The sequence below is a fragment of the Panthera pardus genome, unplaced genomic scaffold (assembly GCF_024362965.1).
Source record: "Panthera pardus isolate Hobbes unplaced genomic scaffold, ASM2436296v1 HiC_scaffold_24, whole genome shotgun sequence".
Classification (NCBI taxonomy): domain Eukaryota; kingdom Metazoa; phylum Chordata; class Mammalia; order Carnivora; family Felidae; genus Panthera; species Panthera pardus.
This window is the reverse complement of record NW_026526810.1, coordinates 39,918,801-39,939,677: the sequence shown is the minus strand read 5'-3', so window position 1 is coordinate 39,939,677 and position 20,877 is coordinate 39,918,801. Positions and strand designations below refer to the sequence as shown.

General features: G+C 33.3%; 1 protein-coding gene across 14 annotated transcripts in view; it reads left to right on the top strand.

Moving 5' to 3' along the window:
• TCF12 (transcription factor 12) overlaps positions 1–20,877 on the top strand; it is a 377,037-nt gene that overhangs the window by 308,370 nt on the left and 47,790 nt on the right. For 10 of the 14 annotated variants that reach the window (XM_019441990.2, XM_019441988.2, XM_019441986.2 and 7 more), the window contains 3 exons: positions 19,193–19,298; positions 20,397–20,536; positions 20,814–20,877. The exon at positions 20,814–20,877 is cut by the window's right edge and continues 81 nt beyond it. In XM_019441990.2, the coding sequence (XP_019297535.1) occupies positions 19,193–19,298; positions 20,397–20,536; positions 20,814–20,877 (310 nt within the window). Of the gene's footprint in view, positions 1–7,679; positions 7,845–19,192; positions 19,299–20,396; positions 20,537–20,813 lie in introns of those variants that run through there. The other 4 variants (XM_019442002.2, XM_053889034.1, XM_019442000.2 and 1 more) reach the window with 2 other exon arrangements.

Below are 20,877 nucleotides of genomic sequence, written 5' to 3'. Positions count from 1 at the left end.
CAAAATTGTTATTGAGCCAATTAAACAATGACAAAGTTAGGTAAGAGTTGTCACCTATTGGTAAGATGTCAACCCATCTATCTTTTTATTTATTTATTTATTTATTCATTTATTTTTACCATTTTGTTCTAGACACTACATAGTTTTTTAAAAGAATGTTTTAAATGAAAATATTACTAGGTAATAGAAATATATAACTAACCCCTCATAAAGATGTTTCATTTGCTAACATAAATGTTATTAGAATATAAAGCATTCAGGCTCTTCTTGGAACTGAGAAGTTGTAATTATGTTTTTGGATTTCCTTTTGGATTAACCTTTCATTTTATGTGAGGCTTTTAAGCAATGACAAAAATACAGTTTAAGATTGGTATGGACAGTGGGTCTCATCTCCACCAGTGAGTCACAGCTCTGGGTCTTCAAAAATAGTACTATAAGAAGATGTAAAATATTTCAAAAAATCTAACAAATTAGGTAAAATTATCCATGGTCTCTGAAACATCAGGGTTGTTTTGTTTTTTTTTTTTACTAGAATTATTTCAGCTCAGCATGGCAATGCTTCATTTCCCTTTTAATCAGAAATTCTGAATGAGGGGCACCCAGCTGGCTCATTTAGTAGAGCATGTGACTCTTGATCTTAGGGTTGTAAGTTCAAGCCCCACTCTGGGTATAGAGATTATTTTAAAATAAAATCTTAAAAAAGATTTTAAAAATAAGAAAGATTAAAAAATAAAATCTTAAAGATTTTTTAAAAATCTAAAAAAAGAAAGAATTTCTGAATGAAATTCATATGGCTTTGTTCCTTTTTTAACAGGGAAAAATATTCATTATAATTTAATTTAAAAAAAGAGTTTAAGAGACAAAAATCTTTCAAAATAGGAATTCAGTGTTTTGGGGTGGAGTAAATAATAAAAGGTTTTATTGATGGTGAAATGGCTAGGAAATTTTTGGCCTAATTTAAATCCTGCATTTTGCAGCAATGGAACTGAGACTGTAATTTACAAAGTTTCCTGTAATTAACTTTGACTAGTATGACTCCCCTTCCAGCCACCCCTTCTAGCATCCTCAGTCCACTTTAGTGAGGTTTCTTTTATTAATTTTCACAGTACATAGAACAAGTAAGTTAACAGATTTCATCTTTCAGAGTTTTATGGCTGTTTTCTGTTGGGGTGTCATTCTTGCCGTGACCAGTGAAGCATACTAAACATTAGTCCAACTTTTGTTTTGCTTTGTCCTATGTTGAACTGACACATCTCTCATTTCCTCCCTCATTTATTATACCCTCCTCAGATGTGTTTTTAAAATGAAGTATTATTTGGCTTTTGTTGAGAGTGGTCCCCATAATTTAATAGTAAGAAACCATTCTTTTTGAGAAGGTTTTTCTGTAAATTCAGGATCTGCATGGCTTCTTCCAGTGATTAAAGCTAAAATTAACTTTATTTTGTTACTTGCTTACAAAATATGAGGAAGATGATTTGGTAGACTCTAACTATTTAATTAATTATAGATATGAAGTATTTAAAAATTACTACCATGAACAAGAATTTTTACTCAAACACAAAACATAGATTGGGGCCAAAAATAGCCTAATGTATAAGTTACTTAGAGCTTTAGATTGCAGATTCTTTAAATGGCTCTAGGCTAAAATGCAGATGTTATTTTTGGTCTCTTTAAAAAAAAAAATAAGAATATTATATCTGTTGGTATTCCATTTCTTCCATGGAAAGGATCTACTGCTTTCCAGCTTAGAAGAAAAAAACTGCGGAAGAAGAAACAAAAAAATCAGGCAGCACTTTTCCTAAGCTAACTTAACCCAAGACCAAATTGTTCACCTTCTATAGATGATTTTAAATAATAGCTTTGTTTGCTTACCATTGTTTTGTTGTTGGGTTGTCAATAGTGCAAAGCTTTGTCTTGAAAGCTCTTTAGGAGTGCTGGTTTATTGAGGGATCTAAAAACTTGGGTATCCTCCTCATCGTTTCTTTACATGCACACACACCATTAGGCAGTCCTGTGATTACAGAGCCATCTGCAGGAAAATTATCAAGTTGCAACATAGTTAATGATTCTCTTACCATGTTATTTCAAGTGGCAGATGAGAAGTGACAAACTGCAATTCATATGGGGAAAGAAATGGACAGCCAAGAGATGTAGGAATTACTTGGGAGAGCGGACCCCTTCCTTTAATTTTTCAAAGAAAACTGCTTTGTCATAGTGAGTTTGTGATGAAAAGAAACATGCAATTTGCTTCAGGTTTTACGGATTCTCAGTAATTATAGTTCTATCTCATTTGAAGGGGTGTCTAATGATAGTCTTTTAGAGGCTTTGTATGATCTGTTCATATTGCTATCAGGAGGATACTATTTATTTACCCCCAAAAGAGATTTATTTGCGTTCTCCTCCAGAAGTTATAGTTGTTTTTATACATCCTCATTATACTCAAATGGTTGTCAGAGGGGGAACTAAACAGTTTTCTTTGTTCCCTGTATATACAGTTTATACAGCTGATTTGCCTTTGGCTATAGAGATAGATGTTTTCTATTTTGTTAATCATTAAGCATTTGTAAAACTCAAGTTAGATTTGAGATTTTTGTAATAAGAAATCTGATGTTCTCTGAGACAGGTAATGAGACAGACATGATTTGTGAACTCCAGCATTGTTTTTACTCTGCTCTGAGAAGTATATGTTTATATGTATGTTGATGCTCCTAATACCCTACCAATATCCAAATAAACTGTGTACCAGTGCTCGGACCAATCTATAATACCATCCATTATAACTCTGATTATTATTTGGTTTGGCTGAGATTTAGGTACTCAAAATTAAGGCATAATTGAAACGATTTTTTCAGAGTATCACCTGAGATATAAAAATCACAAAATAAAGTCATTGATTTTTAAGATTTTTATATAGTGGAAAGACAGTATTTGGAAGCCTCTTTACTGAGTGATAGGAATCAACAAAATTAGAGTGACATTGTTGAATTAGAAGATGCATTATATGATTTCAGATTAATAGCATTATTATCTTTAAATAATATGCATTGAATGTTAATGGATTGGTTTAAGAGAGATGCATTATTTTGCTAGAGTTTTATATTCTTGCTTTCTCTTTTGCAAAAGTAAATTTTGTAAATTGTGAGGGTTTTAGAAAAAGACCAGAAGCAACTTCCTGAACACTTAGGAGTGGTTTTTAGTAACAAAGCAGCATGTACTAGAAAAATCTACAATATAATATTCAGATATAAAACCTGGAATTTTTGTGTCTGATTTAGTTAGCCAGGCTAACTAAAATACTGCATATTTAGTAGGAGACCACATTCATTCACAGGTCATCTGTCTACAAGCTAAATAAGGAAGAGGAGGCATTGGAGAAGGGTCTTTTGCTCTGAATCTGCCCACTTGTAGATTCTCTCACTTATTATCCCTCTTAAACTTATCCTCACTCCCACCTCCCTTGCATAATTTATTAGCTATTTACTGAGTTTCATGCTTAGGAAAATACAGAGCTCATTTGTGGAATTATTCACATGTAAACTTTGTTTGGCTCCATTTATCACTCTGAAAGTCTTATTTTCCAGGAATTGATTCACTTAGAAATAATGTTGAAACTTTTCAAGAGGAATCTTCTGAACGGGTTTTAGATTTACTTTTCTAGGCAGTTAGATACTCTAGCCTTTTGGGACACCAGAATGTTGCCTCCTTGTTATAGAAAAATGTACAATAAGATAAACCATTAACTGACGTTTATTACTAATTAATTCAAGATGTGTAATTCAGAATTTTCTTTTGAAAACTTTTTAGAATTTTAGATCATTCTTGAAACATTCTTAAGAACAGTTTAAAAAACAGGGAAGAGAGCTATAGTGATCCAAATAGGGATAAGAAGAGCTAACAAAATAGATTAAAATATAATACTGCATAGGTAATTCCATGAAATTTTGCATAGCTCTCCAAGGAAAAGTTGTCTGTTTCTGAACCAACAGAAAAATAAGAAGGAAAAAGGAAATTTTTGCATGTGGGATTGGGATTTAAACAGAAGTTGCCAGATAGTCCCTACCTAGTAGACTTTTTGAAAACATCATTTCCTAAATCTAAATCTTCAGTAAAGAAGTAAAATCACTTAGGCAAAGTACATTATAGCTTTTTCTTATCTAGTTTAGGTCTGTGCTTGATGGCTGTTGGAAAGGCAATAAACATTACATCCTGAACTATTGAAGGAAGGGGAACCATACATGAAATTCAGTGAAATGCAATAATCCTCAAACCAGGAATCATCAGTTTGCTAATAAAAGATATATGGCTCCAAGTCATATTTTTTCCAGGGTTCTGTGACATTTTCATTAATCATGTTGCCAATGTTTACGGGAATGCCCATTTTGTTATAAAACTTGGTGATTGTTTAGATTATTAGACGAGGTAGCATGAATATTAAGTCAGATCACATACTCTTAGAATAACATATAAGTGATTACGTAGAATTGTGGGTGGAAACAATTCAGGATAAAAAGTACATGACAGTTCAGAGCTCCTGTGCAGACTGCACGTCTGTCTGCAATCACATTTAAAAAGTGGCCCTGTCTCCAGCTGACTCGTTTTGTCAGACTGAGTCACAGGATTAACCCTTGACATGTTCCTTTAAAAAAAAAAAAAAAAAAAAGGCAAAGATTAAACAACTGCATTCACCAGAGCAGTACTTGATCCATCTATATGCCTTTTTTTCCTGTAATATGATTCTTCTTAAGGAAAAAAAATGTGCTGCAGCTGTTACATAGATTAAATTAGAATTTTTTTCACAAAATATTTTTGGGGAAGAGAAAAAACTCTTCTAAAAGATCATTTGTAATTGTGATAAAGAAAATGATTGTCTACGTCAACCAGTTTTAGTTTCTTTGGGGTAAAGCCAGCTTAAAAAAAAATGATATTTGGGAGTAATGGAAGACCTTGCTGTAGCATAGAAGTAGAATATGGGAACACTTTATTTAGATTACCACCGTTTTCATGATGATTTACTGTGTTCAAAAAAAAATCATTTAATGTCGCATGTATGTAGATCTCTCTTTCTAAGTTTCTGCTTCCTAAATTCTGCTTTTGAATTTAGGCAGTAGCATATACCAAGTGAATATGTTGTATATTGGGGAAGAGGGAGCTTTAGATCTCTCTTTCTAAGTTTCTGCTTTCTAAATTCTGCTTCTGAATTTAGGAGGTAGCGTATACCAAGTGAATATGTTGTATATTGGGGAAGAGGGAGCTGTTTTAAATGCACCTGTATGGATTTTGTATCTGTGTTTTTGAAAGCAGGAATGAAAAAGAGAAGCAAAAGCTTTTAATTACTCAACTCTCTTTAGAAACTATTACATTTCACATTCAGGTTTCAGCTTTAGTAGCAAACTTCTCCAATTGCTTAATAAACTACTTTAGAAGAGTAAAAGATTATACTGTCTGGCTTTACTCTCAGTTTTCTTTTACGTGAATATTTGTTTATTCTTTTCACAGTATCATATAGTTGTATCTAAAATAAAGAACTGTTAATGAAATACTAAAATTTTCATTGTGTTTTAATAGCTAAGATTGCATAGTTGGGTTCACATTATACTGTTTGTTTTTATCAGACAAAATAGTACTCTTTACTGGCAAATCCCAGAGAAATGAGCCTAACTACTATAAGTGGATTTTGTTGTTGTTGTTGTTGTTGTTGTTGTTGTTGTTGTTGTTACCAACATACAGAAGTTGTCTCAGGTTGGAGCAGTGATTATAGGAAGAAAATGTTCAGGTATTATCAGTGTTTTGTGGCTTCCCTCTTTGCCCCATTCCTCCTCAATTTCTATTCAAAATTTGTTTTTAAATTTTAATCATTAAGAGAAAGAAAGTTTTATTTTAGATAATTGATTTTCCTTTTTTTTTTTTTTTTTTTTTTTTTTAAGAGTAGCTGTTCTGTTAGGGAATGACTGTATCTATGAAAGAGTAAAATTTACTTGAATGGTTTTAAGACGTGGCATTGTTAATTGTAAATCAAAGCTTTTTACACAGTTCTCTAAGGATTGAAATGAAGTCTTTGTGGCCTCTCAGGAGGGAGGAAGTTACAAACCACTCTGCAGACTGGCATTTTAATAGTCTGCTGTACAGTGATGTTCTTTTGCAGCTGCTGCTTAGCCTTTTCCGTATCTGGAGAATGTGGGGAGGTTTTATTGTTATTCCGATACCATCAGCTTTTAAACATTGTGAAGTTAGCTGGCCTTATTGTCTGATTTGGTTTTATTACTATAATTTGATCAATATGTTTCATAAGAATAGATTTTGTTTGTTTTCAGATTTTTTTTACTGTCTTATTGAATATTTCTGGAATATTTTTTAGAAGAGCTTTGCTTCATGAAAGGTGCCTTTAAAAAAGGTGATGTACTCCTTGTTTGCTCTCCTTTTATTAGCAGTTTTGTTAGAACCTACAAGGCACAGAGAGAAGAGACAGTATTACAAAGAGGTTTTGATGGGAAGAAAAGAAAGAAATGTTTCTCTTCTGTTTTTCCGGGTTAGAATCCAGACAAATCCAAAAGACAAATTGAAAATTTTTTAAATAACAAAATAATTTGTGGGAGAAACATGAATTTGCAAGCAGTGTCTAAAACCTTTTGACTTATAAGTACGGTGAATTGTTTAAGTCCTTATAAGGGACTTTTATTCCCATACTGTTTATTTTTTCTTTTTGAGAAATTTGAGTATTAACATAAAAATATGAATATATAAGCTATTCTTTAAGAACAATAATGAACTTGGAGGAAAGACTTCCAAGAAGCCTTTTTTGTTTATCAGCTATAGTGCCTATCTTGTCTGTTATACACACCAGCCTCTCATACTTTTATATAAGGGAAAACAAAACTTTGTTTTTTTTCTATTTACTGAATTGCTTTTACATATTAGATGTTCTGGAAGAGTGCAGTCCATTATAAACTTTTTAATTGGTGTTGTGAATGAGGAATTTAAGGAGATTTATAACTGAAAATCTTTATTATTAAATATGTCTGCTTTAACAAACATTTATTTTCAAGATAATTTTTTAAGCTTTTGTACTGAACTTTTTCATGAAATGTGCTCCTTTCAAAACTTTTTTCAGTATGATTTTTATAACTTAAAAAAAAATCATGGTTTTTTCTAGTTAGTTCAGAGGTACTTACATGATGGGTCTGCTTTCTCCAGGAAGTGATTTTGTACAAGGCTTAACCGTCTAGATCCTTCTTGTTAGACATGATTCAGTGTTTCCAATTCCTGATAGCTTGATCATGTGTTTATCAAAGTTGGAAGCAACTTTGGAGCAGGCCAGATGGTAATGTTGCTAGAGGTGTAGCAAGCTAGGTTTCCCTGCCACCTGTAGTCTAATTTAATTAAAACTAAAAACAGATTAACAGATGTCAATTTGCCTTTCTTTGAGAGAGAGATGACAAAATTAACAATTTACTGGAATATTTATCTCCAGGAACAGTATCTATTTTCATTATTTAGCATTTGTAAGTGACTTGTATTTTTTTAATACCCCAAACTTTGTCTTATTGGTATCCTCCACCAATGCAAGGTCTTGACAGAAATTGAAAGAGGTTATTACAGCATAAACCCTCCCTCTGTGCTCTGTGAGTTGGTTCAGTCCTATTTTGCATAAGTTCCTTTTGAGTAGATCCATGTGTGGATGCATAGTGCTGAAGACTTAACTCTGTTTGGCTGTGTGGATGTATGTCTTGGAGAGAAGCTGTGTGCATTAGCTGCAAACTAGCATTTTCAAAATCAACATGTATTGTGCTTACCCTGTCCCTGGAATGGGCAGCAATTCTTTGATGTATTACTACAATGGGAAAACGGTAAGTCTTTTTCTTTGTTCACGTAGCTTCTAACTGGGTTGTTTAATGGAAAGCAGTGTAGATTAATTGCTTTTTACTAAAACCTGTGAGTTCTCTCATTTTCTGCAATACATTTAAACTATGTATTTCTTTGTAAGTAGTGTCAGTAAAGTTGCCTTTGATACTATTACTCAGTAGTTGTTCGCTTTTATTTTTTAAATAGGATAGAAAATAAACTTGAATTTGTGAGTTATTATTTTTAATGCCTGATGTCTTTACTAGCAATGAGCTCGAAAGTACATTTGTTTCAATGTTTTCTTATATTGTAAACATCTAGTCTATATATAAAATACACACGCACTCACAGAGAGAGAGGAGTGTTTGATGCTTTGTAGATAGAAGGGAAAGATGAAAGTCATCTTGGATATTCATAAAAATAACAAGTATGAAGCTCTGGGAATGATTAGGGAAGCAGTCAGCTAGTGAGGACCGTATTTCCTGTTTGGAGTTTCAGGTCCAGAGCCCGACTTTACTGGGATACCATCTGTTTCCAATCAAACTAGAATTTTGACCCTGTACAGATTCATAAAATAAATCACTATTTTTCAAAGAATGCATTTAAACATTTTCCAAAGAATGTATTTCTGGTCAATTTATAGCACATGGTTAGATGTTTTAAAATAATACTTTTCTGTGTTGCTAAGCAAGACTTTCCTATTCTTTAATTACTTAGTATTTTTTAGTAGGTTTCTACAAAAGTATCTTTAAGTCAGAAGATTTTGTATATTTTAAAAAGAAAGTGAACTTCTCTGGAAGATTCGATAGGAGTTATCCTTGTAAGATAATTGATAAACATTATAGAAATGTCATACTGGTGAATAACAATCTTGGGTTCATGTCAGAAATTCAGTATTTTCCTCTTCAGTCTTCCCAAAAAAGAAATTCCCCCCCTCAGGTGTCTTATTAAATACATACATGATTTTAGTGTTGTTGTTTTTTTAATGGTTGGGGGTGGAGGTATTTTTAATATTAATGTTTGAAGTTATAAAGAAAATTTAATCACATTTTCCTAAAATAGGTGTAAAATCAGATATGTTTGTTCCCTCCCTTTTTACTGCTTGAAAATATTTTAAAGTAACATATGGTTCTAACCAGGGTACATGAGAACTAATGAAAGCACTTTTTCATTCTTTGACTGCTTTGAGAAGGCCTCCTTGGACTCTGTTAGCATTTGGTTGTTAACGTTTGGGTAAGCTTTCTTAAAAAATGATAATCAAGCCAAAATATCCTAAACTGATCAAGAAGTGTATGTTCACGCTACCCATAAAAGCATAGCTTTGGAGAATGTGAGAGATAGATTTAGATGAGTAATAAAAGTGAAATTACTTGATTTCTATTCTATAGCGTCTTTACCAATTGTCATTAAAATGTGAAAATACTTTTATGTCTAATTCTAAGTAAAATAGTCTTTTCTAAGAGTGTGTGTGTGTGTGTGTGTGTGTGTGTGTGTGTGTCTGTGAGTTCAGTAAAATTAATTATATAGGACCTCTGAAGCAGAGAGACTGTAACTCAAATTGAGTTTAGACTTCATTCTTTTGAGAGCACAGATCACTCTATTACAACATTTCTCTTTGTTCTACATTGGGCTGGGGGCAGGGAACATCTTTGATGGTATTAAGTATTTCCAGACTTACGGTAGATGACATAGCTGGTATGATAGAGAAGTGTAGCCTGAAAATTGATAGCCTGTGCCTGATATAGGTCAAAGGTGACTTTTATGTTCTTGAAAAATGCATAAAGAGATGATATATTGCTTAGTTCTCTGTAGGTTAAGGTCCTACTCTTAATGTATTTTCTTATATCTATTTTATTTTTACCCTCTAGTTTTTTATTCTCTTCTAACTCTTCAATAAGAAAACCATATAGTATGTAATTATATTACCCAAAAACTATGTAAATGCCTCATTTTAGTATATATTGGGGATTGTCTACCCATAAATGCATTATGGTAGAAACTGGCACTTTAACTTAGTATTTCCAGACTTCAGTGAAATATACTTCCTTACTTAAGTTATGGAATTTTTATATAATTCTCATAGTGAACAGGTTAAATTTAAGCTCACTCTTTAATCCTACCTTACAGTTTATTTTAGATGATAGGGCAGATTAATAGTTTAAAATGCTAATAGGTTCACATTGATTTCATTTTTAAGATCCCATTATGGGTATTAGGCAGCAAGAAATCCTAAGTGGTATTGGTCTACAATGCTTTCTCTTTTTTTCCATATTTTATTTTTAAATTTTCAAGTTGGTTTCATATATTTAAGGATGTTTGAGGTATTTTAATAGTAAGACTGAATAATCTCTAGCAAAAAAAAAAATTGAGAGAAGAGGCTTTCCATATTATCTAAGATTTTGTGGTTGCATTGTATTGTTGGAAATATAACAGGCGTGGGCATCTCTATTCAGAAAAGAAAAGCCAAGATGTTAACCCTATTTTCCCCACTATTTGAAAAGAGAAGGGGTTAATGATCTGTATCATCTGTAGCTTTGTGTAGTTGTATTCTGTACCATACTGTAAAATATTAATGTGTTTATTATAAATAGGAAACTGAAAAACATTTTGAATATTACCGATTTTTTGAGATTTAAAAAATAGCAAGGAATGATAGGTTTCTGAGCATCCTTTAATATATAAAGAACTTGGCCTGCATTCAGTTTTCTCATTGATATGACTAAATTGTGTCCTTTGTGCAGAAAGGTAGAAAGTCTTAGAGGTAAAGGAAGTAAAGTTTTGGGAGGAGAGGATTCCTGTTTTCTTCACCTTGAGGATTCTGGAGTTTCGGCCTTCCTCTGATCTGATCAGCCTCCATTTTCTAGGCCTTGAACTGAAGATGCTACAGAGTGTTCCAGGTATAAAAATTGCAGCAAGTACAGACATGATGCTCTTTTAATTGTATCAGGGGATTATTTTAATCTTATTAGAGACAACACAGAAATCCAAGTTTTGAAACTCAAGCTTAGAAGCACATTTTTAATATTGAGCTTCTTTCAGTGGAATCTGGGAAAGAAGAGACAGGAACTAACATGATTAGAAGGACTAGTCTGTGTCAAGAACTATGCTGAGAGCTTTATGTTTACCTCATTTAATCCTCACAAACACTCTGTCATTTAGTTATTACTACTCTCCTTTTATAAATAAGGAAAAAGAGGTTCAGGGAAGTTAAGTAACTTGCTCAAGCACCACCCAGTTAGTAAGTGCTGAGTTCAAACTTGAACCCAGCTCTCTCTCTCAAGAGTAGGTTTTCCCAAGGGCAAGTTAACTAGTCTCCATAGCAAAGGGCCAAACTTCTTTAATCCTTACTGTAATTTATGTGTATGAAAATATACTGCACTGGAAAGAAGATGTAACTTAGGAAAACACTAGGCCATTCTTACAAATACATATATTTTGTATATATGATGAGACTAACAGTTTTATGAATGTAAATTGATGTGGTCAGTCAAGCAGTTTTACTAGTTTCTATTTAAGATGAAGAGCTTTAAATTAGATATGTTTAAAAACTCAGGAAATCAGACTAGCATAGTCTCCTCTTCTAATAGAACACACCGTAGTAAAAATTGGTTTAGCCATGGTTTTGGCACCTGCCTGCCCACGTAATTTGTATTTTCATAAGAATTAGAGTAGGAAGTAGATAAAATTGCATTGTAAATACTTCTAAGCCTTATTTTTCAAATAAACATTTTCAGTTAATAAAAGCTTAGAAACCAGCATGATCGTATATAGAGCTACATTTTGTTTCCATTGGGGATTTATTGCTAATTAACATGAGAGAGCAAAGTACAATTGAATTAATTCAAATTTCCAGCCTATCTGTGGGCCCTGTAGAGTAAAATCTAATATTTGTATGATAAGGAAAATATGAAGTAATTTAAGAATTCTCTGAAGATACAGTGCTAAAGACATAGAATGACAAGGACTTTCACTTAAATCTTCTTTGATTTTTCCCCTCTCTACCAAAACTATCTGAAACTATATTCCAGATATGATTCCAAGGATTTGGGGTTTTTTTGTTTCCTTAATTTGTGGGCACAAATACCAGTCAGTCAAAACTACAGCCATTGCTAATGTTTTAGAAAGAAATTTCTATCCCTTTCCACTAACTGATGAGTATATTGAAGGAAGAGATCAGGTGCTGTATTGTTGGATCTAAATTTCTTTAAAATGTAGAGAGCTAAGAAGTGACATTCATTGCTTTTATTCAGTATATTATCCTAGGATACAGGTTTCAAACCCAGTCCCTTAAAATTACATAGTTTATCTTTCAGAAAAAACTGTGGTTATTACAACAATGATAGCAGTTCCAGTAACGAGCTGGTGAAATATGCCCAGTGATGTTAATTTCAGATTAATAAAAATGTGCTTGACTTCCGAAGACATTTTTCTCACAATTGAAAACCAGTAATACCAACTATTCTTGTTAGCAGAACTAGTAATTGATTTTAGGCTGCTTTGTACTGAAAGCTGGAATTTTGTTTTCTTAATTGTTGTTAGGAAGTTTTACTTCATTTCACCCCTAACTATGTCCCTATAAATTCTTGGGCAATGACATTGATCCTTTTATTTATGAAACTGTTGAAAGTATAAACATGTATTTTTATTCATTTTATAGAAATTCCTGTTGTGTTTTTAGTAGGCTAATTAGGTAAAAAGATTCCTTAACAGAGATTGTTTGTATGCCCCTGAGTTAGTCCTTCTACTTCAGACATTTCGCTTTGATGCCTTTGGTTTGAGTTCTTATGGTATTTAGTAGTGGGACTATCTACGTGTTTCCCCTCTTAGGCTCAGAATTACCCTAAAAGCCCCAGTAGTAGATCTGGGATTTATGGCAACATTTCTATTTCTATGTAATAATAAAATACCAAAAGCATTGAGATATTTATCAAATATGTCATTTAAGTATTCTTAGATATTGGAAAATTCTTAAGTGAGATTTTTGTTTTGTAGATTTATTTAAAATTTCTAATGTCTTTTTGGGGGGTTATATTTGTTTTAATTTAGATTAGAGTAGATACAAGGAAGGTAGGAAGACCTAAATTTCAGAGACTTTAAAATTTCGCCATTTTGGTTAAAGATACTTTTTATCCGAGTTTATATATCAGATCAGTATTCATAGAAAATAATGGCTACAAATGATCAGAAAATCAATAGGAAATTATTTTTAGGAAATTTCTTTAACTTCCTCTAACACTCATCTAGCGCTTTTATCTGAATCAGTAGAACTATTAAAGCAAAATTTTTATTTACTCTTTTTTAAACAGCTTCTTTTTACAAAATACAGTGCCTCCAAAATTCAGAAGTAGAAACTGTTGTTTGTATTACTGTGTGAGGGACTTGGATTAATCAGCAATAGCTAAAGAATGAATTCTTACAGTAATTACCTAGTTTTTCTCAATTTTTAAGTTGACCCTTACACATATTTTAAAAATTATTGGCCTGGAGGTTTAATTACAGTTCTTAAAGATAGGATTTGACTTGGATTGTGGTTTTCTTTTTTTTCCAGTGACCTACACTTTCCCCTCCCCCCCCCCACCCCAGGTTTTAGGTACTCAAATATACTTACAAATTTTTTATTGTTCAATAAACTATATTTATGTAAAAATCAGGTAAGTGGATGTTCCTGAATACAATATTGCATTTTTATTTTGAGGGGCGCCTAGGTAGCTCAGGCGGTTAAGTGTCAGACTTTGGCTCAGATCATGATCTCACAGTTTGTAAGTTTGAGCCCTACATTGGGCTCTGTGCTGACAGCTGGGAGCCTGGAGCCTGCTTTGGATTCTGCTTCTCCCTCTCCCTCTTCCCCTCCCCCACTCGCGCGTGCGTGCGTGTGTGTGTGTGTGTGTGTGTGTGTGTGTGTGTGTGTTCTCTCTTTCTTTCACTCTCTTTCTCTCTCTCGCAAATAAACATTTTAAAAAACTGAAATTATGATCGTGGAGGAAATTAGCCAAATGCTTTGTTTTGTTATTTTGGTAAGTTGATAAAGATTGTGCTAAAGATGATTTCTCTTATTATTTTAAACTTTTCATATATTGGAAGTCCATATTAGCATGTATTGAAGTCTTTAATGATACTTAACATATTGCAATTTAAAGAAAACTGCTATTCAAATCATCTTGACAACTGAGCTAATAGAAGCCTAAACAGGATAAAATCTTGATAATGATTACTGTATTTTAGAGCACGTTTAGAAAAGTGGATATAAGCTTCTCCTTTCTTTTTTCCAAATCAGGTGAAGGTGTTCCTAAATTGTTTGACAGTTTAGGCTGATTTTGGTTTTCATAGGCCTTGGAGCTTATGAGACTCCAAGAATTTTTTTTTCACAGTAATTTATGCAATTGTAAACTAGGTAAGGAAAAATTATCTAAACTTATGTTGTTCAATATAGTAACTCCTAGTCACAGAAGACTTTAAATTAATTAAAGTATAATTAAAAATTCAATTCCTCAGTTGCACTATTCACCTTTCTAGTGTTCAATAGTCATGTAACTCGTGGCTACTGTATTCTGTAGCACAGATGTAGAACATTTTCATCTTCACAGAAACTTCTGTTGGATAGATTTCATCTAAATCATTCCTCTCATTTTCTGTGGAAGGGTATCTTAATTAAGATATATAGCTATTCTCACATACTAAAGAAAATTCCCAACTCATCTTCTCATCATTTGGAACATTTAAAAATATCAGCCACCACACAGGCTATGGATCTATTTTTAAAGGCATGGGGAGTGACATCGTCTTTTAACTCATCACTGGGATGTGACAAGATTAAAAAAAAAAAAAAAAGACAAGAAAAACCTATCTTTTTAACAAAAACTTCTCCTTCTTTGCATCTTTTCTCAATAACTATCAGAAAATCATTATGCCCCCCTGCCTGACAAGGATATTTCCAGTATTAATCACAGAAGGATGCACTGAAAGGAAGAACACAGTGCACAGCTTAGCCTTTAAAAGCTGAACAGAGAATGATTTGCCCTGAATTTGGAGTTATCCATATGACTAAACTGAATCATCCAAGCAAGTAAAAAGGAATGTTTTTGTTAACTTGACTCCAGTTGGTTGTATGAGCTAAAATATCCCAAGGATAATTGTGTAATCACTGTAAAGAGTAATTGTTGGGCGCCTGGGTGGCTCTGTTGGTTAAGCATCCGACTTCGGCTCAGGTCCTGATCTCATGGTTTGTGAGTTCAAGCCCCACGTCAGGCTCTGTGCTGACCGCTCAGAGTCTGGAGCCTGCTTCACATTCCATGTGTCCCTCTCTCTCTGCCCCTCTTCCACTGGCACTTTGTCTCTCTCTCAAAAATAAAATAAAAACATAAAAAATTTTTAAAAAAAGAGTAATTGATAAATACTCATCCCTAACGTGCTCTGTCACTCTTAAAGTCAGTTTGGGTGGATGGGATGAGGACATTAAACACATATTGTGGATTTGTTCTTTTCTATCAGACTTAGATTTTCAGTTATATTCATTTGAGTTGGAATAAATGTTACAGTCTGTTCAACATACACTCAGAATTACTCTTATCACCATTCCTGGAGGGTAAAATATAAGTGCTTGGGAAAGAAGAAAGACGGTCGGTCCCATGATCACTCCTATGAGCCTGACATTCTGAAATAGAAGCTAGAATTCTTTTTTTTTATCTTTTTCTTTTTCTTTTTTTTTTTTTTAATGTTTATTTTTGAGAGAGAGAGAAAGAGCATGTGTAGGGGAGGGGCAGAGAGAGAGGGAGACACAGAATCCAAAGCAGGCTCCAGGCTCTGAGCACAGAGCCCGACGTGGGGATCGAACTCGTGAACCACAAGATCATGACCTGAGCTGAAGTCGGATGTTTAACCAACTGAGCCTCCCATGTGCCCCTAGAAGCTAGAATTCTCAAGAAAATTTCTAAATAGCTACCACTTAATAGAACGTCTTAAATTACTTTAGTACCTTTTTATAAGATTTTATTTTTTAAAGTAATCTCTGTACCCCTCATGGGGCTTGAACTCACAACCCTGAGATCAGGAGTCAGATGCTCTATACCAACTGAGCCAGCCAGGTGCCCCTCTATTTCTCTTAAAAACAGTTTGACTCCTAGTAGATTTTAATAATCTTAAAGCATATATAGTCCTTTCTCTTAATTTTAAGATTGTTTGTTGTGATACAAAATCATACTTAAGATGTAAACATATGATTAGATCATTAACTAGGAAAAAAAAAACCTGGCATCTATGTGCAGGTGATCAGATGACATAAGCAGTCTGGTTTTAATTTGTGGCCAGTACTGATTGTAACTAAAAGAGACTTGCTCTTTTTGTGGAATTGGCGGACTGTTTCCCTACATCTGGAGTTAATAAAGTCTTTGAGACCACATCAGTTGCGCTTTGCCGCAAGAACTCTTTGATCTGAAAAATTGAGACTGGCACAACTGCTGCTTCATAACATTGCATCTATGTTTTTGCAAGCTGTGGTTGAGATACCAAAAGTAAAGTTATTTGGCTGGTGTTAGAAATGCTGTTAGATGGGCCTCTTAGGGAACCTTGTTTTTCAAAACATTTTTATGGTGATAAAAACTTTGAACTTATGTTAGTAAATAAAATGACAAACTTACAGTAGAGTTTTTACCGTTTTCATTTATAAGATCGATTTTTTCTAAGTCCATTTATTTTTCAAAATGTGTTTATAAAGACTAACATTAAAAAAAACTTTACCTCTAAAATGAGCCCTGTTTTTTTCCATACAGCTTAAAATTTTTACATAAGAATAGGCAAGTCTCTCCTGCTTTGTGTGGGGTTTTTTGGTTCTCTTGCTTTCCATGACCACGATCATTAACCATTATCTGATCAGCGTATCTCCTTGATTTGTAAATCAGTTTAGTCACATTTATCCTTTATTTGCTTTTATAACTGCAAACATTTAGGATTTTTTAAAGTGTAAGTATATCATGCATGGGATACAGTGAATTGAATGGAAATAAGAATAAGTAAATATAAATTGATAAAATACACATTTAAATGGCCATATTATATAGATTTTTTGTGTGAGATGGCACATCAAAACTGAAATTGTTTTTCATAAGTTAGAGGCTTACACAGTGTTTCAATCTATAACCTGGATAGAATTAGAGAATTTTCTATTTCCTACTTTGAGATCAGAGATGGTGTGTATAGTAAATAAGCAATTGTACCAAGAAGCATAATGCTGTCTTCTGAATTTTATTCTCATTTGTATTTTCTTACTGTGTCTATGGATTTACTTTATTCTTCATCATTTGTAGTTTCAGCCTCGTTTAGGAAAATCTATGTATAAAGGGGACACGGGACATCTAGCTGTGGCTAAGTTTAGGTAGTGAAACTGGATTAAAAGAAAAAATTGCAAAGTTCCTTTCCTGAAAACTTTTTCCTGCCCATCAGCCTGTGTAATACATTCCAAACACAACTGTATATACCCAATTATTTCATTCTGACACTACCTCATATAATAGCACTAAACTAGAAAAATGTATTTAATATGTATAATGGGGAAGAAAACACATTTTATCTGCCAAATTTCTTTATCTAGGGTCCTTCTAGGTAGTTCTTAGAAATCTGTCTCGTCATGAACTTCTCAGGTACCACAGGTGTATGTTTTTACCTCTGGGATGTGAGAGGAAACTAACCTGAATGCCAGTCCATTAAAAATACACACCTATGGTAGTATTGAAACAACTAGCAAGAAGAGTAAAAATTGACTTTTTAACCTTTTATTTAGGATGAATTGTTTTTTAAGTAGGAATGTGCAGACAAAAACTATAAGGAACATTCTTCAGGGACTGAACAAGGGCAGTATTGGCAATATAATGGCTCCTACAAGAATGATAGAAAAATGATTGAGATACCATTAGCTAATGCTTAGAGCTTACTGTGCTAAACATTGTATATGTATTATCTCATTTGATTTTCCCATCAACCCCCTAATGCAAGTACTATTAGCACCATCTTACCAATGAGGAAATTGAGTCTTGGAAGGTTAGGTGATTTGTCAGAAGTCTTTACAGTTGTTAAATGCCTCAGAGGAAGAATAAATGAGTATGAATGATGGTTTATGTAAATAAAATCTTGGCCCCCATTTTAATCTCAGTGTGTGCTTCGTCAACTTTTTTATTAGTGCATAGACAAACATGTTTGCTCGGGATAAAATACCAGACTATGTAGAAGGACATAAAGTAAACATCCTCTGGAAGGATACCTCTATGTCCAGAGGTATAACTACTGGATTTCTTATGTATAATTACAGAAATTTTCTATGCTCATGCTACAAATACGTGTATGATTTTTATACATGCTCCCATAATTTTAATAAGGGAGCTACTTGCTTCCACTTAAGTGAACACTTAGGGTTTTTATTTTGGAGTAAAAGTTAATGGATATACCCTTATCAAACTAAAGAAATACGTTTCATACACCATTCAGTAGGACACATTTCCATTCTTCCTGACTCTTGGTTTACTTTTGCCTTTACAGAGCATGCATCACCTTAATTGTTGTTTGTTTTCCTTCTTGATTTTAGTAATCACCATGAGAATGGTTTTATCATGTTTTAGTTATTAAGGATATTTGGCTGCCCATTTAGTTTTGCAGAGAAATGACAATTTTGGCCATTTGCCAATTCAAAATGTTCATATTTTGCTTATCTGAAGCAAAGGTTTACCAAAGGAAATTAATACTGCTCTGATAAATTAAATGAGATTTTTCTTATAGCTGTGCCAGACTTAGAAGTTTGCTTGAAATTAAAGAAAACCCCTCAGCAGAATTTGGTTTTAATTTTGCTAACCTTACTAATAAGTTAAACAAGTTCCTGAAAACCCGTGTTGTGCCTTTCATGGATATCTTTTAATAATAACAAAGTATAGTAACTTTTAACCAAACTCATTTTGTTTTTGATAAATCTTATAACAGTGAAAAGAATGAATTTTACGAACCCAAATTCTATTTCATGCTATATTCAAAAGACATCTGTTTCCACCACCACATTTTGAATCATGAGCCTATATATGGATTTGTGTTTTGTAAGCAAATTCAGCATTTATGATTTGTTCAACCACTGGTATAAGTGTCACACAAAGATTATTTGGAGTAGTATTTTTCTCTAGTAATCAGCCAAGACCAAATATGTAGGTGGTAACCAAGTTAGATTACGTATGTGGATTTAGTCCACTTCTTTGGATTTCTGGTAGGCCTTTATAGATACTAGATAGGCCTTTTTAGGCCCTTGGTGAAATGTAGCACTCATATTGCACAAATGATATGACACTCATAGCCATTTTAATTAAATTTCCCATTTAATTTTAAGGTATATGCACCATCCCCAAGTTCAGATGATTTCAACCGTGAATCTCCTAGTTATCCATCTCCCAAGCCACCAACCAGTATGTTTGCTAGCACTTTCTTTATGCAGGGTAAGTACTGCTTGATAGTTGTCAATCCTGCAGCAGTTTATCTATTGTATATTAACTAATATTTTAAAACTGTGAGGAAAGAGAATACCTACACAGGTATTCACATGTATAAATGTATCAATGTATGTATGAATTCAGGTATATCTATGCATTTGGGGCCAAAGTAAATTAAAATTTCTTTTTTTTTTTTTTTTTTTTTTGTAAATTAAAATTTCTAATGTTATTTATTGCTGATTGCAATATAGTCGGAATATCCAGCAAACGTTTGGAGTGCCTATCTAGTATTGATTGAACTTATAAAGGACTTCATTTGAGAAAAATGAGTAGAGCTGCTCTTTCTCATAGAATTTAAGTGAATGAAAGCTATTAACAACTCTTTCTTATTTAAATTGCAGACTCAGGTCACCCCTAGAATGATCAATATAAATACAGTGAATATCATAGAACAGATTAAGACTTGTTCAGAGAGAAAAAGTGTTGCATTTCCTTTAATTCGTATCTTGCGTTTTTATTTGGTCTCCTGTGGTTTTGGACTATGGGGAGCATATACTATGGGAGCAATAAATCACTACATAAACGCTTCCTTGACTTTACACTGGTGAGTGAAGTTATTGCTAACACATTTCATTTGAAGACTGTCTATAATATAGTCATTATCAATTTCTTATGTTTACTGTTAGAGAAACTTATTTATTCCACAGTTTCATAGTTTTTTATAATAACGTACATTGCTTGTTATAAAGAACTTTTTTGTATATTTATGGGTATGCCATTTAACCAAAATTAAATCCAACCTATCCCCAAATTTGAGATTTTTTTTATCCTGCTTGATAAGAATTTAGATCTTCTAAGGATTTTTATAACAATATACCGACTACAGTTTGGATTGTTTTTTTTCTCCTCTAACTATAAAGCCTTATTCCTTCTTTTTAAATAGTAATTACACAGTTTGGAGGGAAGAAAAGTAGATGGACGACTGAGTCAGAAGGGGCAGGGAACGAGTATCTGGAGGGTACCCTTTGGAATTCTTAGAGCATCATCTAAATAAAAGAAAACGTTTTAGCTAAGGAAAATTTTATATTTCTCTTTTCGTCTTAGATGGGACCCACAATTCTTCTGACCTTTGGAGTTCATCAAATGGGATGAGCCAGCCTGGTTTTGGTGGAATTCTGGGGACCTCCACTTCCCACATGTCTCAGTCCAGTAGTTACGGCAGCCTTCATTCACATGACCGCTTGGTAGGCTGTAACACATGACTAGGGTGCGGCAGCACTTTGTCCTCACTTGTGTTTCTCTTTGGATTACAAGTGTAAGATTTGATTCTGCCAAAACTTCTGACATGTAAATACTTCAGGGCTTACTGCATTTAGCCTGCCTTTTTAAAAAGTACATGACAATAGTAACGCTTTATAGCTGCCAGCTTGTAATGTTCTTTTTGACCTGTTGTCATAGTTGTCCAGCCATATGTGCAGAAAGTGTATTTAATAGATTATGTCTCTTTCCTCCTTTCTCTAGAGCTATCCTCCACACTCAGTCTCACCAACAGACATAAACACGAGTCTCCCGCCAATGTCTAGCT